The sequence below is a fragment of the Myotis brandtii genome, unplaced genomic scaffold (assembly GCF_000412655.1).
Source record: "Myotis brandtii unplaced genomic scaffold, ASM41265v1 scaffold1186, whole genome shotgun sequence".
Taxonomy (NCBI): domain Eukaryota; kingdom Metazoa; phylum Chordata; class Mammalia; order Chiroptera; family Vespertilionidae; genus Myotis; species Myotis brandtii.
The window spans coordinates 789,973-816,240 of record NW_005354120.1 but is presented as its reverse complement, the minus strand read 5'-3'; the positions used below and the strand labels follow the sequence as shown (position 1 = coordinate 816,240).

The following is a 26,268-nucleotide window of genomic DNA, read 5'->3' as shown; positions in this document are numbered from 1 at the left end:
ATCCTACTACTCACTTTCTTTTTTCATTGACTTCTGTACTGAAAGATGAATTCTTTTCTATTAGCTTAAAAGGGAAATCTGTATCAATCATAATGGAAATACTGTTTTAATTGTTTTATTGCTTAAAGTATTACAAAGAGTATTACATATGTCTCCTTTTTCCCTCCGCCCTTGACAATCCCCTGGCCTCCCCTGTCTTATGTCCATTAGTTATGCTTATATGCATGCATACCCACCCCCCAACCCTCCCTGGCCTTCCCACTGTAGATTGACGGTTTGAAACAAGTTGCTGAGTTTAGTTCATGTAGTGATGTATTTTTCTTATACCCAATTTCAATTAGCCCTTGAATCCTAATTTTTGTTTTCTTGCCATTTCAGGTAAGACCATGAATTATGGCATTTCTTAAATGAAGCATTCAGGACTGAAGTGACAGTCATAACAGATAGAAAATAAGTGATTTTTAAGTTATGTCTATTAATTTGACTATAGATATATATATTTACCTCCTTAGTAATGCCCGAAGTCTTTATGGGAAGCAGAAAAGCAAGCAACTACATTTCTTGTGCTCACCTAAACATTACTGGAAGATAAGCCACATCAGTCTACAAAGAGGTTTTCATACAAGCAAAATAAGATGTAAATGGACCAAAAGTGAAGCGCATTCTTGCAGTAAGCACTGTTACTCTCCAAGCAACAATGGGTTACATGGAATTTTGAAACTTAGCACTTCTGCTCCCAAAGGACTTACAAAAGTGAGCATTCGTATGTCCCGTATAAAAAGTACTTTGAACTCTGTTTCAAAGGCTGTTTTTGGAAATCAGAATGAAATGATCTCACGTTTAGCTCAATTTAAGCCAAGTTCTGAAATATTAAGAAAAGTATCAGATGGTGGTTGGTTAAAACAGAAAAACGTTAAACAAACCATCAAATCTCTGAAAAACTATAGTGACAAATCAGAAAAGAGTTCTGTTTTAGAAAAGCAAAGTCACATTATAGATAAAGATAAAGACAGTGGTAAACAAAGCCCTTTACCTTACACAAATAGTATAACCACGAAATTTGGAGAGTCATTCTACTTTTTATCCAATCATATTAATTCATACTTCAAACGTGTCGAGAAAATGTCTCAAAAAAAGGAAAACAAAGATTTCCAGGACAAGTCAAAGCTTGAAGATAAAAAGGGTGAAGAAGGGAAATCCACATCTGCAACTCCTGGTATGCTGACCGACAAGAAGCGAGGCTCAGAATCCTCTTCAAATACTGTGGACAAGGCCAAAAGTCCCAGTGGGACACCTGAGGTCCTTCCAGTTTCTACTAAAAAAAGTATTGCTAATTTTCTTTCTTATCCGACTGAAGGTGTACAAGCTTTAGTAGGTGGATATATTGGTGGACTTGTCCCCAAATTCAAGTATGATTCAAAGAGTCAGTCAGAAGAACAGGAAGAAGCCACCAAAGCTGAGCAGGCTGACAGCAGCGATAAAAATGCATTGGAGAAAAAGCATTTAATTATTCAGAGAGAAAAGGCAAGTTGTTATTCATGGTGGTTTTAAGTTTTCATTTTTGTCAAATTGATGTTTTATTTTCTAATAGGACCTTAGAAACTTTAACCATTTGTTAGTACTACTAGAGCAGTTTCATTTTATAATCATATATATTTAAATATGTCTCTGTAGATTATAGCAAGAGTGAGTATTGATAACAGAACCCGGGCATTAGTTCAGGCATTAAGAAGAACAACTGACCCAAAACTCTGCATTAATAGGATTGAAGAACTGACTTTTCATCTCCTAGAATTTCCTGAAGGAAAAGGAGTGGCTGTCAAGGTAATTTTAATTTATTTACTCTGGTTTTGTTTTGGAATAAAAATACTAATAAACCTAATTATTTATTTAAATATTTTTGTGGTTTTTATCATACATTTGATCTGTAATATCCAGTAATTGCCCCATTTATTCTATGATATACATTATCCTAAATGCTCCCTTTTATATAAACTATGCTATTGGTACTGATATCTATACTTTGAGATTAAACATTTTAAAATGGGAGATAAATCTCAGTGTGTTAGCTTCTCTTTGCCTCAGTTTTGTCAAATATAAAATAGTCAAAAGAATTTATACCCATTTAAATAGTCTGTTTTCAGAGAAGTACTATAAAATATGAATGATGTGTCTGGGCTGAGTCTCTGTACATTTGCACTACTAGAATTATTTGTAATATTTAACAAACAATTTGAAAACATAATGAATAGATGATGTTGACATTTCATTGGAGATCTGTAGTGCTTATTTTTAACTTGCCATTCAGAAAACTGTATGTTAATCTAAGTCTTTGAGTAATGTAATTTTATATTGTATAATTCATGTTCATAAATTTTGGGATTATCTTTGACATAGATGTGATCTCTTACCTAAAAGATAAATTTTCTAAATAAAGATAGATATGCATCTAAGTCCATTTAACATTGCAGTGATATACTGAAAGCAGAGACCTAAAACAGAATTCTGTATTTTAAAGAACTCTTTAAAAACATTTTATTGTAGTAAATTGTGAGTATAAAGTTCACTGAATTTTCACAAACTGAACACATCATGTAACTAAACACCCAGTTGAAGAATAGATTTTACTTGCGCCCCAAATCACATTCTCCCCAAAAAGTAATCACAGGTTAGTTTTACCTGATGTTGTGTATTATATGAAATATTGTGATTGGCTTCTTTCATTCAGCATATTGGTAGAAATCATTCATATTGTTGTGGGTAGTTGTATATCATTCTTTTTGCTTTTATATTTCATGGTTCGAATGTACCATAATTTATTTCTTCATTGTACTATTGATGGATTTCAGAGTAGTTTTCAGTTTTAGTCTATTATGAATAGTCTTGTTAATAGCAATTTTGAGGATTCTTATTTTGCATAACTAAGGACCCTTCAGTATCCAGGAGAAATGTGATTATAGGAATGTATATTCAGACCAGTTATAAATGAAAATGTAAGTAGTCTAAAGAAAGTTCTCTTTCCCTAAATAATAAGCATCTTATTGAATTTGATAAATTGCTTAAGACATGTTAGCATGTACACTTTCATGTGAACTTTCCCAACTAAATTTTTAATTATTAGCAAGAATTGAGCTTTTAAAAATGTTAAAATTGTTTGTTAAAAGACATTTATATGAGTTTTATTTTTGTGTGTGTGTACCATATTTATGGTGGCCGAATCTAGGAAGTTGTCTTTGGTATCTAATGCCCTAAAAGAAACTAGGTTTTTTTGTGTATATGTATTTTGTGTACTGCACTTTGGCAGCCATATCTAGGAAATTACCTTTGATGATTTTTTCACTGTTTGTGGTGGAGGTGATTTCCTTTCATGATTTTTTTTAAATAAAAAAGTAACCTTTTATTATTTTACAAAAGAACAGCACATGAACATTGTAGAAAATTTAAAAAGAAAAGCAAAAATAAGAACATATTTCTACTACCCTGAGATTGCTACTGTAATTAATGTATTAGTGCCTGTTCATATTAGTCAGATTGAGTTGAGTTAGGCTCTAATATCAAACAATACCAAAAATTCAGTGGCTTAACACAACAGGAGTTTATTTGTCACTCATGCAAAGTTGGCTGTGGTTGTGGGTGACTCCAATGAAATATCAACATCATCTATTCCTTATGTTTTTAAATTGTTTATTAAATATTACGAATAATCCTAGTAGTACAGGTGTACTTCCATCTGGTGGCTACTTTGATCCTGTTCCTATATCTCCTACATCATTTCTATATCAGGGTAAGAGTATTTCAGCAGAAAATGCCACAGGTTTCTTCTCAAAACTTTCTTGTCCTGCCCAGTTGTACTGACTTGAGAAGTACTTGCCTTTGTGTGTCTGGAAGGGGAAGTGAACTGGGTATTAGTGAACATCAGTGATATTTACCACAATATTTCAGAAATTGTTACACACACACACACACACACACACACACACACACTAGAGGCCTGGTGCACAACATTTGTGCACGAGTAGGGTCCCTAGGCCTGGCTGGCAATGAGGGCCAATCGGGGCCTTCCTTCCCCCAGCTGCTGGCTGGGGCCTTCCTTCCCCTGGCTGCTGGCTGCTGGCTGCTGGCCGGGACCTTGCTTTGTTTCATGCCGCCCCCTGGTCCTTCGTTCTGCACCGGCCCCTGGTGGTCAGCGCATGTCATAGCAAGCAGTCGAACTCCCTGTTGGTTGAACTCCCAAGGGGACACTTTGCATATTAGCCTTTTATTATATAGGATACATATATATAGTCATTGTATATGTACTGTTTTATAACCTGTTTTTTCAGTTTGCATTGTGTACACCTTTCTATACCAGTAACTTTTCATCTTATCCTATACCCAGTTCAGAAATGTTCTTTATATAACTGATTGGATCTAAACGAGGTTCCAATTCAGACCATACATTTCATCTGGTTATTTTCCCTGAGTCACTTATAATATTTCACAGTCCTTCCTTATTTGCATCATCAGAACTGACTAATTAATGGGACCAGGCTGTTAATCTTGTAGAATGGCTCAACTTTCTGGATTTACCTGGCTTCCTCCTCATTGGTGTTATTTGCTGTATTCATCTTTCCTTCATTTTTTTTATTTCCTGAATACTTCAATTTAAATATAAAGACATTATTGAGTCACACTTTTTTATTAGAAGAAATTGTAGACGATGTCATGTGCTTCATGTTATATCCTATTAGAACACATAATTGGTTAAACAGCCAGTAGTAAGGCTAAAGCTGACCACTGGATTAACCATCAACCATTAATCTAATTGTTTCCAGAACTAGTCATTCATTGGAGTTGCAGAATAAATTTCTAATTTTATTGGCATTATAATTGATATTATTCTGTAAAAATAGAGCTTTTCTTTACCAGTTAAAGCTATTTGGTTATTCTCAAAGACCAATTTTACAGGAAACACAAGAGATTAATTTCTTTCTAGTCACCAATTTTCAAAGTAAAGAGTTGCTTTACAAGCTGCCTCAATGGTGACATCAGTATTTGGCTCTTTGTTTTTACTATCATTATGACCTCATATAGTTTGATAAATTTTGTTTCTATAACCTCCCCCCCCCCTTTGTTTAAAATGCTGAATTTGATTTGTCTCAACTTTGACTAGTAGGGGCCCCTTCAAGCTGATTTATGTATCTTTTTAAAAAGTTATTATAAAAAATCATACATGATATATGATTATGTAGCTCCATGAATTTTCAAAAATTGAACACATCTATAAAACGACCACCCAGTGTAAAAAAAAAAAAGAATGTTGCCAATATTCCAAAAGCCCCTTTTGCCCCTTTCTAATCACTGTCTCCAAAAAGATTGACCAATTTTTCTGATTTCTAGAAGTATAGATTACTTGTGCCTTTCTCTACAGTGGAATGACACAACATGCACTCTTTTATGTGTGTGTTTTTTCCCACTCAACATGCTTGCTAGAACCTTCTATATTGTTGAACGTAGTTGTGGAACATTTATTCTCATTGTCGTGTATTCTGTGGTGTGAATATAGTACAACGTATTTATCAATTTTACTGCTGATGGACATTTGGATAGTTTCAATTTGGGAATATTTAGGAATTGTGCTTCTGTGATGTGTCTTTTGGAAAACATATGTCTTCATTTCTTTTGGGTATATACCCAAAAGTAGTATTCCTGTCATAGTGTAGGCCTGTTTTCATCTTTAGTAGATACTGCCAGATGGTTTTGCAAAGTATTTATACCAATTTATACTTTCACCAGAATTGTATGAGCCTTCTGGTTGTTCTACTTCCTGTCCAGCACTTTATATTATTTATCTTTTTTATTTTAGCCATTTTGTTTGATGTTTAGTGATAGTAAATTGTGGCTTTAATTTGTATTTCTCTGGTAACAGTGAAGTTCAGCACCTTTATCAGTGTTTGTTGGCCATTTTTATACTTCCTTTGTGAAGTGCATATTCCAGGTCTTGTTAATTTTTCCATTGGGTTGACCAGCTTTTTCTTACTGATTTGGAGAATCTCTTTATATATAATAGGAATAAATATTTCAATATATTTTGTGATGTATGTATATATATATTATACATATGTTTTTATGTATATATGTATGCGCAAATTTGTGCACAGATGGGGTCCCTCAGCCTGGTCAGTGATCGGGGCAGATTGGGGCCAGCCAGCCTGGGGGAGGGACCGCGGGAAGTTGGCCGGCTGTGGGAGGTTGGCTGTGGGAGCGCACTGACCACCCTGCTGGCCAGGGGACGGACCGCGGGAGGTTGGCTGTGGGAGTGCACTGACCACCAGGGGGAAGCTCCTGCATTGAGCATCTACCCCCTGGTGGTTCATGCGCATCATAGTGACTAGTCGTTCGGTTGACCAGTCATAACGGTCGCTTAGGCTTTTATATACATAGGCTAGAGGCCCAGTGCATGAAATTTGTGCACTGGTAGGGTTCCTAGCGGCTGCTGGCTACTGGCCAGGGCCTCCCTCCCTTCCCCTGGCCACCTGCCACTGCTGCCAGCCAGGGCCTCCCTCCCTTCCCCCGGCCGGCCCTGTCCCCTGGTCGAACTCCCGGATGAATGCCCAGTCGAGGGGAAAATTTGCATACTATGCTTTTATTATATAGGATATTATCCTACTCTGGCTTACCTTTTCTTTCTAATGGTTTTTGATAAACAGGTATTCTTAATTTTAATATTTTCCAATTTATAAGTGTTTTCCTTTATGGTTAGCATTTGTGTCTGTTTAAGATATCTTTGCCTATCCTAAGATCATAATGATATTTTCCTGTGTTTTCTTCTAAAACTTAATTGTTTTACCTTTTATACATATTTGCTATTCATCTAGAATAGATTAGGTTGTATGGTGTGAGGTAGGAGTCCTGATTTTTTTTTTTTTAAAGACACATATCCTGCCCTGTTGAGTTGGTTGAAATGTTGGCCTGTACACCAAAAGGTAGCAGGTTTGATTTCCAGACAGGGTACCCAGGCTGCAAGTTCAATTCCTGGTTGGGGCATGTGCAGGAGGCAACTTAGCAATGTTTCTCTCTTTCTCCCTCTCTAAAATCAATTTAAAAATGAAATATACATATCTGATTGACCTAGCACATAATTGAAAAGACTTGTAAATCAAGTGATTATATATGGGTCTGTTTCTGGATACTGTTATGTTACATTGGTATATTTATCCTTGCTCCAGTATTATACTGCTAAAATTATAACTTTCAAAATAAATTTTATATCTAATAGTACAAATCTTTCAACTTTGTTTTTCCTCTTAATTGATTTAGGTATTCTTGGCACATTGTATTTCCATATAAATTTTAGAATCAGCTTATCTATGAAAAAGTATAAAAAATAAGAAAAATTCATGCTGGGATTACATTGACTCTATAGACCAATTAGGGGTGAATTGAGTCTATAATATTGAGTCTTCTAAGCCTTGAATATGGTATCTTCTTCTGCTTATTTGGACTGTCTTTATTTTCCCTCAGTGTATTAGGACATTTGGACTGCTATAGCCACATACTAACCAGGTAGCTTATAGACAGCAGAAATGTATTTCTTAGAGTTCTGAAAGCTAGAAGTTCAAGATCAGGGTGCTAGCATGATCACCTGGTGAGGACCCTCCTCCTGGTTAATAGCTGGTGCCTTCTCACTGTGTCCCCGTGTCCTGGAAGGGGCAAGGGATCTCTGTGAGACCTCGTTTATAAGGGCACTAATCCCATTCATGAGAGCTCCACTCTCATAACCTGAGCACCTCCCAAAGGCTCCACCTCCTAATACTACCATCTTTGGGGATAAGGATTTCAACATATGAATTTTAAGAGGACATAAATATTCAGATTGCTTTGGTCTTACACATTCAGTGTCAGTGTCTTACACATTTTTCATTTGATTTTTAAAACATTAATTGCTATGTCTATGGTGTTTGGGGATGGTAATTTTGTTGTTGCTTTAATTTATGTATTTGTTACTGATTTCAGAGAGAGGAAGGGAGAGAGAGAGATAGAAATATCAACGAAGAAAGAAAATCATCCATCAGCTGCCTCCTGCATGCCCCCTTCTGGGGAAAGAGTCCAAAACGCAGGCATGTGCCCTGAACCAGAATATAACTGTGACCTCCTGGTTTATGGGTCGAGGCTCAAGCACTGAGCCACACCGATCAGGCTGTTACTTATTTTAATATATTTTGTTGGTAGTTATATCAGGATCAGCTCTTGGTCTTTGATCATTTGGTACTGGTTTCACATACCATATATTTTTCTGGATGCTGGACTGTGAATTTAAAAAAATTGCTTAGGCTCTAGATTATATTAAGTGATTTCTTTTTCCAGAGACAGTTTACTTATTCCTCTGCTTGAAGCATAAAGTGGGGATATGATGACCTCAATTGAATTTGGGTCAGAGCTGGGTCAAGGCTGCGTCACAATTTGGTGAAACCTCTAGTTTGCCCTCTTTTTAGGGTATATTTCTCTAGGGCTTGCAGCTGAGAGCCCGATGTGTTCACTATTACTACCCTCCTAAAATCTCGAGTACAAAAAATTGTACTCTCATCTCCAGAGTTTTTCAGCTTTAACTTTCCATGACACATAGTGAAAGAATTCACCTTAAGGTGAAACCAGCTTTGTGGTTGAGGCCCCTCAAGTCCTCAGTTTTGTGGCTCCAAACCTGTGCGACTCTAAAAGATGGACTGTTTCTTTGTCCTCCATTATGGCCCTCTTTCTGAACCAAACCCAGTTTTTCAGTCTTTAGTTTCTTCTCCAACTCAGCAAATGCTTCAAGGGAAAACAAGCTATAGTTTATGAACTCACTTTCCAGCAGTTATTCCTTCTCCAGAATCTTAGCCCCTCCTGTTCTTATTGCTTCTGCAGCTCTTCAGTACATTTAAACAGATGACTTTTTTTTTTTTTTAATCAAACTCTTTAGTTCTTACAAAGAGACTGTTCTACCCTAACTGGATTGGAAATTAACATAGTCATGCTCCACCATTGCTCAGGTTCCTCTAGTGCAGTGGTCGGCAAACTGCGGCTCACAAGCCACATGCGGCTCTTTGGCCCCTTGAGTGTGGCTCTTCCACAAAATACCGACTTCTGCGCATGGGCCACGAAGTTTCAATCGCGCGCCCGCACGTAGTATTTTGTGAAAGAGCCACACTCAAGGTGCCAAAGAGCCGCATGTGGCTCGCGAGCCGCAGTTTGCCGACCACTGCTCTAGTGGGGCCTTTAAGCCAGAGTAAATAAAGCAAAAAAATTGAAAAAAATTAGAACAATAGTATGTATTTTAGATATGATTTATTATAAAAAAGAAACAAAATGAATGCTACATTGGGAAGTTATTTGATTTACTGGAGGTTACACAGCACAAGTGTAGCTGCCACTCAACTTATTCCTTTAAACTTTAAATCTGGGGTACTGACCAGGTAAGATACTTCAGTGCACAGAACCTAGAGCGTCTTTGAGAAACTCAACATAGCACCCTAGGATTTAAGTTCTTGCCTCTGATCAACAGTATGAAGTTGAATGCTTAAAATCTTGAATTCCCAGGTTTGTTTAAACTAATTTTTTACTTGTAATGGTCAGCTTTTGCCTTCTACCTTAATTTTATTTATATATTTCATTGTGAGGTACCCTTGTGTCCCATGTGCAGTGTACACGAGATTATTTTTTTCTTTTAATAGCAAGGTTAATAATTACTATGAAGCAGTTTCATCTTAACTTTGGAATTTAGACAAAATATTGTATAAAATTTATAATAACCTTTTGTTGTAACATTAATAGTTTATAAATTTGTGTTAAGCAAATTACATTTTCTCTAATTCTTAAGCATTCCATTTTTTAAAAGAAATATTTGGATATAGGTTAATTTTTTACCTAGATATTAGGACAGATATATTCTAGATAGTAATTGACATTAAAATGTCAAAAATTAATGTATCATTTAAGATTACTTAGAAAATAATAAACACTTGCACCTTGATTGTGGAGGTCTACACATGTTGGTTAAAAATAGTCATACATTTTCACATTTGATTTCACAAAAGCAACAAAAAGTCTTTTTTTCTCAATCCAGGAGAAAATTATTCCATATTTATTACGATTGCGACAAATTAAGGATGAAACTCTTCAGGCTGCAGTCAGAGAAATTTTGGCTTTAATTGGCTATGTGGATCCAGTGAAAGGAAGAGGAATCCGAATTCTCACAATTGACGGTGGAGGAACAAGGTAAGAATAGAAAAATGATTTTTAAAAACTATAGCTCCAACCTGGCTGTTGTTGCTCACTGGTTAGAGCGTTGGCCTGTGCACCAAAGGGTCAGGGGTCAATGCCTGGTCAAGGTCATGTACCTAGGTTGCAGGTTCAATCCCTGGCCCTGGTCAGGGTGAGTGTAGGAAGCAACTAGTCAATGTGTCCCTCTCACATTGATGTTTCCCTCTCTGTCCCCCTTCTACTCTCGGAAATTCAATGGGAAAAAAAATCCTCATTTGAGGATCAACAAAAAAATAACACAAAAAAACTATAGTTCCAATTCAGTCATAGTAATTTTTTTAAACTAATTTGGTATAATTATATCATTACAAAATCAAATTTTTAAAATAAAAGATGAAATAGTTTTTTTTTAATTTACTTCTTTATCAATCTCAAAACTTCTTTAACATATCTGAATTTCTTTAATTTGACCTAGTATTTATCTTTTATTTGGTCTTTTCAGACATTTTGGGTAGTTTAGGACAGTTTATCAACCAAGATTCTCTTAAAATCTTGGCAGTGTTTTATAATGTTTGCTTTCTTATATTTGTCTTACCCATATATCAACTAGTCATTTGGTAAAGTAATGTTTATAAAAGAATTTTTTAAAAATATATTTTTATTGATTTCAGAGAGGAAGGGAGAGATAAAAACATCAATGATGAAAAAGAATCATTGAACAGCTCCCTCCTGCATGCCCACATTGGGGATCCAGCCTGCAACCTGGGCATATACCTTGACCGGGAATAGAAGCGTGACCTCCTGCCTGGTTCATAGGTTGACGCTCAGTCACTGAGCGACACCACTGGGCTAAATATAGCATTTTTAAATAGTTTCTCCTCATTATACAAGTAAAACTTGGGAGAAAAATATATAAACAAAGAAATCTGTTTTATTTCATTTTTATAAGTAATGGAGGTCACATTATTAAATATATTTTTCTTCAGCATTATCTTTAATTCTTCATGTCTCACGTTGAATTCATAATGTATCTCTCTTATAAGCCATCTTATGTACTCGTATTACTCTTCAAATCCACATTACTTCTTGCAATTAAAAAAAAATCAACATTTTTGGTTTTTTACTTGAATCTTACAATATTCTCTGGTGACTTCCTTTTCACAGTATCAAAGCACAATTTGGCACTCCAAATTTTATTTTGTGGTGTCTGGCTACCATTGTGTTCCAGGACTTCTCTACCTCACACCTTGTGTTGGGATTATAATGCTTAATTATTTCTGTATATTCTCCTAGTATTAAGAATTATCCGCATTCTAGAGAGCATTGTGCTAAGTGAAATTAGTCAGACAAAGACAAATACCATGTGATTTCAATTACATGTGGAATCTAAAAAACACAATGAACACACAAAACAAACTGATGGTTGCTGAATGGGAGGTGGTTAGGGGAATGGGTGAAAAGGTAAAAGGATTTACAAGTACAAATTGGTAGTTAAAAAACAGTCACAGGGATGTAAAATACAGCGCAGGAAATATAGTAAAAAATATTGTAATAACTGGTGTCAGGTATACTAGATTTATCAGGGTGAGCACTTTGTAAGTTACATAATATCTAATCACTGTTTTTACACAGGACACTAACATAATATTGTACATCAACTATAATTGAAGAATAAATTTTTTAAAATAAAAAAAATTACCAACTTGTTACATTCACCCTGAATTCGCCTACACTTCCTAGACTATTTCATCTTTCATATTCATTATGAAGCTCTTTGCCACCTTTGGCAAGAATCCAGAAATGAATAAAGTCAGTAGCATAAATTAATACATCCTTAATGTAGAGTATTGTCCTAATATTGTTAAGTTTTAAAAAATGAATAAAAGATTAAAAAATAAGACAAAATATATAAAACAAAGCCATATAGAAGCATCAGTGACCAGCTACATTGGTGAGAGAAGAAACCAATATATGGCCTCCCAAAACTGGTGAGTAAAGGCTTTAAGTATTTTCCCAGTTGGGGTGTATTTTTTTAATCTTACATTGGCATATCGTTGTAGTCTAGATACTAGTATAAATTTAAAGACGTGCAGCTATAGCACAGGTTTTGTACCATTACTTAGCTATTGGATATTCAGCCCTGGCCAGTGTGGCTCAGTTGATTGGAGCATCCTCCCAAACACGAAATGGTGGTGGGTTTGATTCCTGGTCAAGGCACATGCCTAGGTTTCAGGTTCAATCCCCGGTGTAAGCGTATGTGGGAGGCAACCAATCAATGTTTCTCTCTCACATCAATGTTTTTTTCTCTCTCTCCCTTCCTCTTGCAAAGTTAATAAAAGCATATCCTCGGGTGAGGATTTAAAAAAAAAAAGGAAATATCAGATATTCAAAAGTTACCTTAAAAACTTAAGCAACTTTTACTGATGCTAAATTATATTATTAGTTTTCAAGTTTGCATATAAGCTAGAAATGCCATTTTTAGGATTGTTTTGTTCCATAACTTAGCTTTCCTTGAAACATGAATTCTCATTTTGTCTTTATCTTTTCTGTAGGGGTTTGGTTGCTCTTCAGACACTGAGAAAATTAGTTGAGCTTACTCAGAAGCCAGTTCACCAGCTGTTTGATTACATCTGTGGTGTAAGCACAGGTAATTATCATTATGGGAATGCTACACCTCCAGCAGTGCATTAAGAAAAAGAACATTAAGCACTTATATTCAAGATCATTCTTGGAAATAATGGGTATTAATTTCATGTTTTGACGAATAATCCTTTGGTTTACCTAATTAACTTTTAAAAATATTTATTGGGAATAAATTAACATTAAGAGAATAGTTTGTACTGCGTTGTCTAATATTTTTTAAAAAGTCACAGTGACCAGTTATGAGTTATGAATTATTGCCTTATGGTATAGTCACCTTCAGTGATGAAATGTAAGGAAAGTAGGTACTTAAGTTGTACTTGAACCAATAGGATATTAAAGATGGATAAGATTGTACTTATTTGTGAGAGGTGTCCCTCTGTGAGGCACTATTCTTAGTAGGTGGGTGCTCATGAAAGAGAATTTTAAGTCACAGAGATTTACTCATGGCATAGAATATCAGTTTATGAAATACGTACATTTCTGTTTTAACCACAATATATCTTTTCCATTGTTTTCTAGTTTATGTTAAAACTTAATTTATAATACAGTACTTTTCTTTTTTCCATTTTGTATATTCTAATGTAGAAATTTTGTTTCATAATTTCTGAAAAGTTAATAAATTTATACTTAATTCAAGGGTAACGTACTTACCAGTTCAATAAAATTCAGTTTTTTAAATGTCTGCTCATCTTCATAGTAGTTCTGCTTAAAAGGAAAGGAACTTCAATTTTTGGCAAGTTATTTCTTATGTTAATTACAACTTTTCCACAAATTGAAAAATAGCAATTTCTATTATATACTTATGCCATACAGTGCATGCTATCTTACCTTTATTAGAATAAGACTTTTACTGTAATAAAACATATAAAATATTTAAAATACATTATGATAATAATTTTCTGGGGTTTTTTTTGTTTTGTTTTGTGTTTTTCTTTCTTTGCAATCTCAAAGTAAGCAGTGATGCTATACAGGTCTTTGCTTTGCCCCACCCTCTTCCCATTCCCTTAACCTTTCTCCAGTTTCTTGTTAGTTCAGGATTAGGCTAATTATGTACACTAGGTGGCAGTGTGTCCTACCAATTGCAGCTAGGATATGAAATCTGCTATTTAAAAGGACATCCCAGAGACCTAATTTCTTTAATTACATTGGTTCCCAGGACCAATCTGAAGAAGCAATTTTTTAATGAATTGGTAAATTGTTAAATATACTGTGTTCTGTGACCAAAACTAAGGAATTTATTAAGGTTAGAAAGGATATTCTCTACCACAATATCTTAATTATATATCTTAATTAATGTAATGTAAAATAACACATTTTTATATGTTTTTAAATTGTCATTATCATCATTGGTTGCCATTTATGTATCCTTATTGAGGCCTAGTAAATAAAGCCCTTTACATCTGTTATCCTAATTTAAGAACTTTATAAATTTTAGTTGTTGTAATTACCCTTATTTTTTAGATGAAAAAAATAGGACTCTGATAGGTTAAGTAGTTTGTCCCAGGTGACACAATTTGAAAGTATCAAAGGCAGAGTTTTAACCAAGTCTGTGATTCAGAATATCTTATAGTATTATATCATCAACACTGACAAAAACAAAAGATTTTTTCTTTCAGGTGCTATATTAGCATTCATGCTGGGATTCTTTCATATGCCCCTGGATGAATGTGAAGAACTTTATCGAAAATTAGGAACAGATGTGTTTTCACAAAATGTCATTGTTGGGACAGTCAAAATGAGTTGGAGCCATGCATTTTATGACAGTCAAACATGGGAAAATATTCTTAAGTAAGTTATAATTATTCTTTTTAAAAAACATTTTGATGATCTAGGTAACGTGCATATTAATTTGAAAAATATTAAATTATTGATCCTACTAGTTAGATATAATCACTCTTAATATTTTGGTGAATCTATTCTAGTCACTATTTTCTTGGGTTCATGCATGTGAGATTTTCATGTAAAAGTTGCAATTGCCTTTTTAAAATTTGAGACCATATTGTATATACACCATGTTTTGCATCCTATTGTTTTTACTTACCACATTAGTCTTTCTCCAGAGTCATTAACAGGTATTCTTCTAAAATATTAATTTTTAAACATTTTTTCCCCAAAACACAACAAAGCATTATACTCACTTTCCAAAAATAAAAGCCCCAGTGCAAAAGTACTTATCAAGCCTCCGTTTATTTTATTTATTTATTTATTTAAATTCAAAGTGAATTGACAGAAATACACCATAAATTCTTTTTGACACTCACCAAAATTGTTACCTGGTAAACCGGCGTTTTGTAACAAAGTACAGAAAGCTTGGTAATATTAAATCACAGAGAACTAGAGAAAAATACTATGGCAAACTATAATGGACATGATATCCATAAAAAATTTTCCCAGTCCTTTTTGTAATATTGCACAGTACAATTGCTACATGGCAAACTAGTGTAGTATAGAAGTAAAAGCAAAAACAAACAAACCATAGAAAGAAAGCCACAAGTCTAAAATGGTTAACAGTTTAAACTTCATAATCAAATCTATCATTGGGTTCATTAAAACAAATCCTCCTACACTTGGCTGTGTATGATTCAACTTTTACCTTACATGAACCAAGTTTAAAATTAGTAGTAGAGATTGTAGAAATTAACAGCTTTTGCTAATGGTATGCCTGCTGATGTTCAGTTGACCAAAGTCACTCTAACTCAGGGTTATGTGGAAAGGAACTATATACAGGGATATAGATATCGGGAAGTGTGATTCATTGGGGACCATTATTATTATAATCTGCCACACCTACTCTCTGGACTTTTTCTTTTTTTCTCTCATTGTTTATTTTTATCGGTGTTTTCTGTGTTAATTTTATTTTATTTTAGGGACATTATTTTTAATTATAGCATCAGTAAAATCTAGAAATGTTGAAACTTCTTTTGTGTTTTGACATCTCTGTGAAATAAACAATGTTCCTGACTGTATTTTTGAATTTATATTTATAACTTAATTCACTAAGCATTTCAGTTCAGTTAATAAATCAAGGTTTAAACAAAAAGCAAATGCGAATTTCGCTTAAACTGTGAAAGCAGCTTCTAAATTTCTATGAAAAGATAAAGTGAAATATCTGTAGAAGGATAAAATTACATTGATCTTCATGCAGAAGATCATAGGTCAAGTTGGGAAAGACAAAGATCTTATCTATTTTAGAAAGTATTTTACTTTGATATTTTTAAAAGATTGTGAAGGGTAGGTCACTACCTAATTTGTAAATACTACCCTTAGGTGAATTCACTAACATTCTAGTTGAAAAATATGAGTATCTTTTGAGAAAAATGTAGTTGTCTTATGGAGGCAGGTTGGTAAAAAACATAGTTTTTATATTCAACTAGAGGCCTGGCACACAAAATTCATGTGCAGGTACGGTCCTTGGGCCTGGCCTGCAATCAGGGCCATCTTCCCCAGCTGCCTGCAGTTGGACTCACCCCTCGCCCCCATCCACCCCTGGTTTCCCCATCACCATCAGGAGATAGGTGCCTGAGGGCCGGGGGAAGGGACCAAGAGGTAGGCTGTTACCGCCTGCTCCCTGGCCCCGCCCCTGCCTCAGGTAGCCATCAGGTGATTGGAGCCTGCTGGCTGGGGAAAGGGACCAAGAGATGGTCAGTGAGCCTCATAGTGACTGGTCCAGCGCTTATTCTGGTCATTCTGGTCATTCTGCTGTTAGGGTCAATTTGCATATTACCCTTTTATTATATAGGATACAAGGGAAAAACATAATTTTTAAGTCAGGAAATAATCTGCACTGAAATAAAATTTCCCTATAATGAACTTGTAAAAATTGCTGCCCAAAGCACAATTTCTGTAATGTTGCAGTAATTCAAATGCCAACTCAGATGACTTAACAAACATTTTTTGTGGGGTGACATTGACTCTGTATTGCTAATACAAGTTTAAAGGCTGGCTGTCCTGATCTGGGTTTTGGACTGCTCTGTAACTAGCCTACAGTCTAATTCTACCATCTAATCTCAGCACAGCAGCTTTATTCTGTCAGGGGGACTCTGAAAACAACAAATGGATTCTGCCTCTGTGCCTTTCCCCTCTTAGGTCCTGACTTTGAATGTGTTACTGGCCATGTTTTGGAGTCCTTTTCAAGCTACACCTCCATGCATCTTTCCCAGATACTACAGTAGATACTTGTAGTTTGAGTAATAAATTAATAAATACTAACCACATATTGTTTCCTGTACATTAATTGAATGATAAACCTCCTAGAGGAGATTCATATACTTTTTTTTTTATTTGTTTCCTCATAGCACTTTGATAAAGCCATGAGCAAATAGTGATTGCATAGCATATATTCCCTAATGTTAGGAGATAATTTTGATATAATTTATTTCTTCTCCTTTAATAAAGGGATAAAATGGGTTCTTCACTAATGATTGAAACAGCAAGAGACCCCACATGTCCTAAGGTAAGTTTCAAGTATATAACACCTCGTTGGAATTGAAGGTTAGGTGAAAATAATTACGCTGAAGGCCCTTTATTAAAGGAAAAATTTCTTAGGAACCTCTTTTTAAGGATTATATTCTTCCTTATATATTGAGTTATTCTATGAAGATGTGGGATGTGATCATTAGACCTTTTCTGTATATAGTAAAAGTACAACAAAAGTTTAAGAACATGAAAAACCAAGACTAAAGATAAGGAAGACTTATCATAAGGGTTAATCAAATCCAGTGACTTAAGAAAAATTGTGTCATTTTCTCTCCTAGATTTTTAAAAAGAAATATATATATATATCTTAGATATATATTGTATACAAATGAAATCCCAATTTTCAAAATGTAGTTGTTACTAGGATAAGTCTCAGCATGGCTTCTCTTTTGATTTTGTTTGAAACACAGTGATCTGAGTATTGCTTAATTCCATGTTCTTTGATAATACTTATTTGATTAAGGAGTAGGATTTCTGCACCTAGGAATTCCATGCAGTTTGTATTTATTTTTGGATAACAAGCCAAAACCATGAAAAATCAAATACAGCTCCCTCTAGTGCTCTTTCACTCTTGCTTATTTATATTTTCTTTCATACTACTAAATAATATTTAATTTTTACAAATCCCAAATATTGCTGCTTACAATGGATATTGTTCACTTTTTAATTTATTAGGTAGCTGCAGTAAGTACCATCGTAAACAGAGGAGTCATACCAAAAGCTTTTGTGTTCAGAAACTATGGTCATTTTCCTGGAATCAACTCTCACTATTTGGGAGGCTGTCAGTACAAAATGTGGCAAGCCATTAGAGCCTCATCGGCTGCCCCCGGCTACTTTGCAGAGTATGCATTGGGAAGTGATCTTCATCAGGTAAGTTGAGTCTATGGCCTATCTTGTAAACCTTTACATGACTAAAAGGAATTAGCACTTACTAAATGTCACTGCCCTTGTAGAGGCATCAACCAAGGAGACTTTCTTCTTTATGTCTCCATGTGGCAGAAGATGTGCAGTAGAAGCTATTTTTAATTGTTGGTTTTCTTTAACAAGCTGCCTGGCTTGAAGAGCATATTTTAGAAAAGATTTTTTTTTTCAGTATTTCATATAAAGTGATTGACATAGCCAATTATGATAGTCTTATTGTTAGAAAAAATGAAGTAGTACATCTGATTGGCTTTCTAAGTGTGGTAAAAATTACAAATGAAGCCCAGTCCCTGGAAATGCAGAATCCAATCTGTTTGACAGTTTGGGTGATTTTTTAAAATAACTTTTGTTTCAGTTATCATTGACATATATTATATTAGTTTCAGGCGTAAAAGTAATTTAGTAATTTATATATAGACAACTACATAATTTACAAAATGATACCCTGATAAGTGTAAAACCCATTTGACACCATACATAGTCATGTAATATTACTGATTCTATTCCCTACGCTATACCTTACATTTAGTGGTCATATTTTGAAAGAGAGGATATAATAAAATATTAATAAACACTTAAATTAGCTATGTTCTAGACACTTATATAGTTCTTTGCATGTATTATCTCATTTAACCATCACTGCTTATGAAATAGAGTTAGTTCCATTTTACAAATTAAAAATTTGTATCTTAATAAAGGGTAAGTACCGACTAGGATCACAACCATTAAGTGACAAGATGCTTTCAAAAATTATACTGTTTTAAAATTTAGGACTAAAAGATATATAAAGTTGAATATTATTTCTGTTTCTCATAATTTATTATTTTTCTATTATATAGACTCATTTACTTACCATAAATTTTTTTCTCTGTTAAGTTTTTCCCACTGTGGAAATTTTAACTCATAACTTATACTAAGTATTAAGGCAATAAAGGTTTTGAGCTGATACTTCTGAAATATATATATTTTTATATATGCTTAATTTTTTATATGATATCCCACTTAATATTAGTCTCATTTGATCCAGTCTGTAGCCTTTCCTCTTTAGTCACTGATGTATGGTATGTTTTCTTTATTTGTTATTCAGATATATGTTAAGAAAAACACTAATATTTTGAAAGAATTTTCAGGTGTTATTCAAAATATCATACATAAATTATATAGTAACTATATAATTTTAATTTATATGTGTTAATGTTATAGCATTTTTATCAATTTTATCTTTTCCTATATTTTTATATTAGCTTAAATATATTTTAAAATGTTACTGTCAGCTATCTCACTTTCTATCTTTGTAGTTAAGAGATTACAGTAGGATTTCTTTTGTCTTTGGAGTAAATTCAGACTTTCTTTGACAAACCAGTCATTGTTGATTATGTAAGACACCCTTCTCTCCTTTCTCTTTTTTCTTTTACCCCCACTCAGGACAAAAGGTGCTAGCTATAGAGGTTTTCTCACATTGATTTCAGGCCTTATTGGTCAAAATAAAGTTTTTATTTTAATACTAAGGGCCCAGTGCACGAATTCATGCACCTTGAAAGGAACTGTGGGCCGCAAGGCTGCAATGAACACAGGGGCAGGTCTCGGGCCATTCACCACGCCCCCGCCCAGCCCCACCTGCTATGGCCCTCGGTCCCCTCTCTACCAGCAGCCCTGCTCCCACCGCCACCGCTCCCACACACTGCCAGCACCAGCCCCAATCGCTCTGCGCCATCAGCAGGTGCGAGCGGGACTGGCTCCATCAGCAGGGGCAATTGGGGCTGGCAGCTGCCACTCACACCCGCTGATGGCACCAAGCAATCAGAACCAGCAGCTGCTGCTGCCCCCATCACCCTTCAGGAGCAGGGGGCGGTGGAGAAGCCCTCAGGGGCATTTGGGTCTGGCAGCTGCCACTCGAACCTGCTGATGGAGCTGAGTGATCAGGACCAGCGCCAGGTGCTGGCTGCGGGTGTGAGCTGGGCTATCGCCGGCAGCAGGTGCAAGAGGCGACTGCCAACCTGATCGCCCCTCAGGAGCCAGGGGGAGGTGGAGAACCCCTGAGGGGCAATCGGGGCTGGCAGCAGGTGCGAGTGCTGGGCCGGACCACGGCACACGGGAGCAAAGAATTTTCAGTAACCACCAGAGGCTCACCCTGATGACAGCAACCGGTGCCCCGCCTTGGTCTGGCGCCCTGGCTTACCTGCCCCACCATCCCACTGTGGCCGATACCTGCCATGTTCTGCATGCACCCTCTGGTGGTCAGCGCACACCATAGCAACTGGTTCGGTTGTTCCACCGTTTGGTCTATTTGCATATTAGGGTTTTATATATATAGATGTAGCTTGCTCTTTTTAACAACTGTTTCTCCACATTCTTGCCATGTCATATATGAGAGGTAACAGCGTATTCAAAATGTAATAGTTAAGTCTTACAACTTTAAGATGATTGTCATGCTACAAAATTGCTGTTATGACAAATATTAGTGAAAGTCTCAAATGGTAAATCAGTGCATTTCAGGGCCATATGTTTGTTCCCAGACTTCAAAAGAAGTGACCTAATTTGCTTTCTATCTAAGAAGTAGTAGTTCTAAAGTTTAATTCAACCTTGTAGAATACACATAATAAACCAAAGTAATTTAGTGGTTCTTTTTCCGTTTCAGATAGATCAGCGGTTCTCAACCTGTGGGTCGCGACCCCTTTGGGGGTCGAACGACCCTTTCACAGGGGTCGCCTAAGACCATCAGAAAACACATATATAATTACATATTGTTTTTGTGATTGATCACTATGCTTTAATTATGTTCAATTTGTAACAATGAAAATACATACTGCTCATCAGATATTTACATTACGATTCATAACAGTAGCAAAATTACAGTTATGAAGTAGCAACGAAAATAATTTTATGGTTGGGGGTCACCACAACATGAGGAACTGTATTAAAGGGTCGCGGCATTAGGAAGGTTGAGAACCACTGAGATAGATCAATGTTACTTCTTTTCATGCTTAGCCATTTTTGTATTGATGCCCATAATCTTTGAATTTAGGTTGAAATAACTTCTATAAATTTTATGTAAAGCACATGACTACGTGTACAAAGAATATGTTTTCATGTAAAACATTGACTTGACTTTAGAAAGATTGGCACATCGAATTTAATAAGAATATTCAAATGGAATCTAGAGTATACACAAACCTTAAGTACATATTTTTAGTGCATATTCTCCCAATGTTTGAGGAAGAAATGGGGTATTTTTTTCTTCAAAAGACACTGTGAAAGGTTGATTAGCATATTCTAAAGTGTGAATGATCTTGGTTGCTTAAAGAAAACATTCAAGCAAGTTTCTTTCCAATCTTTCAGTAGTTGCCAAGAAGTTTAAAACTAAAATGTGGAACTTACAATCTTCTTATTTGATAAGTTCTTAGAGTATTCAGTTATTTTCATTCTCATTTTTAAAACCCCTTTTGACTGTCATGTCTGACATGTGTTTTAATGTAAATTACTTTATATCCTTTCTGGAATTAGTAGAGTGTTATAGATTAATATTCTGTTTAAGCAGTTATTGCAAGTAGGGCTATAATTAAGAAGTATGAGAGGTGTGTTTTGGAAGAACTGTGTATGGAAAAGTAGCCCCCAAATGCCGAAGGAGCTGAGAGATCAAAGAACAAGGCAGGTATGTCCAGCTTGTAGGTTAAAGAGTTTAATAGGGAACTTTTATACAGAAACACAGTCCTGGCAGTAACAAGACGAAATGGTTCCCCTCAGATCATGTGCTTATATCTCTGAAACAATGAGAATGTGTGGATGATCGAAGGTATATGGTACTGGGAAGCTCTGGTGCCAGAGACAGACAACAAGTTACGAGATCGATAACACTGAGGGCAGCTGGTCCTGGAGAGAGAACTGAAATCCTGTGGTCAGCCAGAGCTCTGTGTACATATTCCAGCACTCACCTGGGCCTCTGGAAATGCTATTCCAGCTTCCACCAGCATCTGGGGGAGACGAGCCACGCTCCCCTTTGATAACAGGACCTTCATTTAAAATATGTGTTGTGTTGGCGTTGGTGGTATAGTGGTGAGCATAGCTGCCTTCCAAAATATGTGTTGCATTATTGAATGACAATTTAAGGTTATATTTCTCTTCCTATTATTGGGTAAGACATTTCAAATTTCTTTTTCAATATACTACTATAGAATTCAGTAATGTCTTATCTTCCAGTAGAAATGGATTGTTTTCTACTCAATATGTTAGTATTATTTCAGTTAGGTTCTTAGTAGAATAAATGACTCTTGGGCCATATTTTCAAGAATAAATGGGGGTTAGTTGAGCAAAGAAGGAGGCCAGGGAAAGTGTGTTTTGAGATGACAACATGAGCAAAGGCATGAAGGCCAGAGAAGGTGACTCATTCAGAAAACTGCAAATAATTCACAAATGGCTACATTGTGGGAGTAGAAGATGACCAATTCTGTGAAACTTCAAAATGCAAAATCTAGAATTAATAGGTAAAAGTTACAGGACTTGTATGCATGCATATAAGCATAACCAATGGACACAAGCCACTGGGGGGTAGAGGAGGCCGGGGGAATGTCAAGGGGGGGCGGGGGGAAAGGAGACATATGTAATACTCTTTGTAATACTTTAAGCAATAAAAAAAAAAGTTACAGAGAGAAATTTGCACTACATTCTACTACATTTTTATAGTACTCTATCAGCATTTTTTACCCTCTTTTGAATTCTTCAAAATAATATTGATAATTGATAAATACTTAGAAGTACAAAATTTGCCTGCTTTATTTAGGTTATGTCTGCATTATAATGAATGTGATAACTTTGAAATTATACTGTTAACAAAATTTCAGCTTAAATTTCATTGAATTAATTTGGTTATATTTGACTTGTGAAAGAATTATTAGCTTTAATTGTTTAGGAGAACCATAATTCTTTTTTTTAAATTATTTTTATTTCAGAGAGGAGGGGAGAGAAAGAGAGATAGATAGAAACATAAATGATGAAAGAAATTCATTGATCGGTTGCCTCCAGCACACCCCATACTGGGGATCGAGCCCACAACCCCAGCATATGCCCTAATCAGGACTCTAACTGTGACCTCCTGATTTATAGGCTGATGCTCAACCACTGAGCGACACCAGCTGGGCAGAGCCATAATTCTTTTCTTAGGTTTTATATAGGAGCTATATTAACCATTAAACAAGGATAATATATCTTTAAAAAGTAATTTACAATAAAAAAAAGTAATTTAATTCATTTCAGTAGTTTTGAGCAAAATGTGCAAAGCAATCCAAGAAGTTTAAAGAACTTTCATAATAAGAAACGAAAGCTTAATAAGGCCAGTGAGGCCTATGAGTTTTTGCATGACTTCTTTGTATCTGTGATATATAAACTCAATTCACCTTAAAGGAACCTTTTGTTTTTAAGTAATATGTTGTTGAATTTATTATATAATCCAGCTTTTCCTATGAGTAAATTTCAAACTGTTTAAAATATAATTTGTCTTTTCATATTTGTAAAATAGCATTTCACTTTTAAGAGTTCTGTATTATATTTTCTTAACTTATATTTTGCAGGATGGAGGTTTGCTTCTGAATAACCCTTCAGCCTTAGCAATGCATGAATGTAAATGTCTTTGGCCAGACGTCCCCCTAGAGTGTATAGTGTCCTTAGGCACTGGACGTTACGAGAGTGATGTGAAAAACACCATGACATCTACAAGCTTGAAAGCCAAACTGTCTAATGTTATCAACAGTGCAACAGATACAGAAGGTTAGTTGTTTGCTATTTTAGAGCACTTTAACTTCTAAAATTCAGCTTTTAGTAGAATATGCTCATGCTAACTGCAAAAGAGTATGTTATGTCTGTATTTGTGTAGGCTTAATGTTTCTAACTCTCTATCTCTCTCCCTTCCTCTCTGTAAAAAAAAATCAATAAAATATATAAAAAAAATAAAAAGAACAAAGTTGGAGTACTTATACCCTTTGACTTCAAAACTATACAAATACAGTAAGCAAGGGACTATGTTATTTGCATAAAGATAGGCATACATCAGTGGTATATAATAAGAGAATACCGAAATAGATCTATACACGTAAGCTCAAAAGACTTTTGATAAAGGTAACTCAATGAGTAAAGGATATTCTTTTCAACAAATGGTACTGGGACAGCCAGATAATTGTGTAGGCTTAGGAAGCACATGGGAGCAAGTCTTCTGTTTTTATTTCTCCTCACTTATTTCTTCTAAATGATCCTAGAATAGAGGCTATTCTCCATGCGGGAGTTAGTGCTATCTTTGCCTACTTACAGTTGGAAAAGTATCTAAACCTGGATTAGCACAAAGGCTTGGTTGGGGACTATTCTGCCAGTTGCAAAACGGAAGAGAAAAGGAGTCAGGTTGGTTCAAATATACACATAACAGTGAGAGAATTAGAATACTTACAGAATTCGATTAATTAGTAATGTGGAGGCAAACTGGAATTAGAATAAGTTCTTCACTCTTCTGCCCCAATAATCTAGTCTTCATATAAAAGCTGAAGTGATTTTTTTAAAACATAAATCATTTTTTTTACCCTGCTCAAAACCCTCCAGGCTTCCTATCACACCTAGAACCAAATCCAGAAATATTATTCACTGAAATTTACAGGCCCTGTAAGACCCAGCTTTTGAATATATCTATTCCTCCCCATCCCCTCTCAAAATGTGTCCCTTTTATAAAGTGTAGCTGGCTACACTTTCATTTTTTCTGTTCCCCAAACTTGCTAGATCTCTTTATTTATTTTTAAGTGTTATGTGAAGTCAGTTAAATTTTTACAAAGAATTGTTACCACTTAGCTCCTTGCTTTTGAATCTCACTTTTTCCATATTACCATCTTATTAGTTAAGTCCTTAGCCTATGGGAGGATCTTAAACAACCCACTGAGGACTTTCATCTATTAAATGATAACCCAAGAAAAGCGGATATACTGGATTTTTCACTATGTGGAATTTTATTGTCAAGTCAATAAAATATTCTTACTGTAAGCAATCTGAGGGAAAAAAAGAACTAATCAGTAAGTTTCATAATACTTAAACATCCTTTGTGCAAACCCTGTGATGGGCTCATTTGAAATTTTTAAGAAACATGAAATGCTGCCTTTATGTATTTATACTCTAGTTTATGAAGAATTTATATGGATATGCACAGGACCTAAAATAGCCAAGACAGTTTTTAAAAAGAATAAAGTTGCCCTAACTGGTTTGGCTCAGTGGATAGAGCGTCGGCCTGGGGACTGAAAGGTCCCAGGTTTGATTCCAGTCAAGGGCATGTACCTTGGTTGTGGGCACATCCCCAGTAGGAGGTGTGCAGGAGGCAGCTGATCAATGTTTCTAACTCTCTATCTCTCTCCCTTCCTCTCTGTAAAAAAAAATCAATAAAATATATAAAAAAAATAAAAAGAACAAAGTTGGAGTACTTATACCCTTTGACTTCAAAACTATACAAATACAGTAAGCAAGGGACTATGTTATTTGCATAAAGATAGGCATACATCAGTGGTATATAATAAGAGAATACCGAAATAGATCTATACACGTAAGCTCAAAAGACTTTTGATAAAGGTAACTCAATGAGTAAAGGATATTCTTTTCAACAAATGGTACTGGGACAGCCAGATAACTATATTCAAAAAATTGAACCTTGACCATTCTATATTTCAAAAGCATTTTGCTAAATAAAAAAAGCTAGGCATACAAGGGCTATATCCTTATGATTTTATGTGAAATTCTAGAAGAGATAATAGTAAGAGGAACCAACTATAAAGAAGCATGATGGAAGTTTTTAAGTGATGGAAATGTCCTCTGTCATGATTGTTGTGGTGGTTACATTGTATATGTGTCAGAACTTGGCTTTTTCTTAAAATTGGTGAATTTTATTGAGAGTAAATTATGCCTCAATAAAGATAACTCCAGAAATTTTTTTTAAAAAAATGGGGGTTGAAAAGGCATTTCAGCAGTGGCTAACAGTATGACCAAAAACAGAGA

The 26,268-nt window shown here is 35.2% G+C and overlaps 1 protein-coding gene across 3 annotated transcripts in view; it reads left to right on the top strand.

Moving 5' to 3' along the window:
- Positions 1-26,268, top strand: part of PNPLA8 (patatin-like phospholipase domain containing 8) — a 37,264-nt gene that overhangs the window by 7,320 nt on the left and 3,676 nt on the right. Inside the window, exons 2-9 of one of the 3 annotated variants that reach the window (XM_014531041.1) lie at positions 513-1,524; positions 1,675-1,824; positions 10,082-10,233; positions 12,771-12,865; positions 14,478-14,649; positions 17,257-17,314; positions 18,013-18,207; positions 23,823-24,018. In XM_014531041.1, the coding sequence (XP_014386527.1) occupies positions 766-1,524; positions 1,675-1,824; positions 10,082-10,233; positions 12,771-12,865; positions 14,478-14,649; positions 17,257-17,314; positions 18,013-18,207; positions 23,823-24,018 (1,777 nt within the window). In that variant the 5' untranslated portion in view covers positions 513-765. Of the gene's footprint in view, positions 1-329; positions 1,525-1,674; positions 1,825-10,081; positions 10,234-12,770; positions 12,866-14,477; positions 14,650-17,256; positions 17,315-18,012; positions 18,208-23,822; positions 24,019-26,268 lie in introns of those variants that run through there. The other 2 variants (XM_005858479.2, XM_014531028.1) reach the window with 2 other exon arrangements.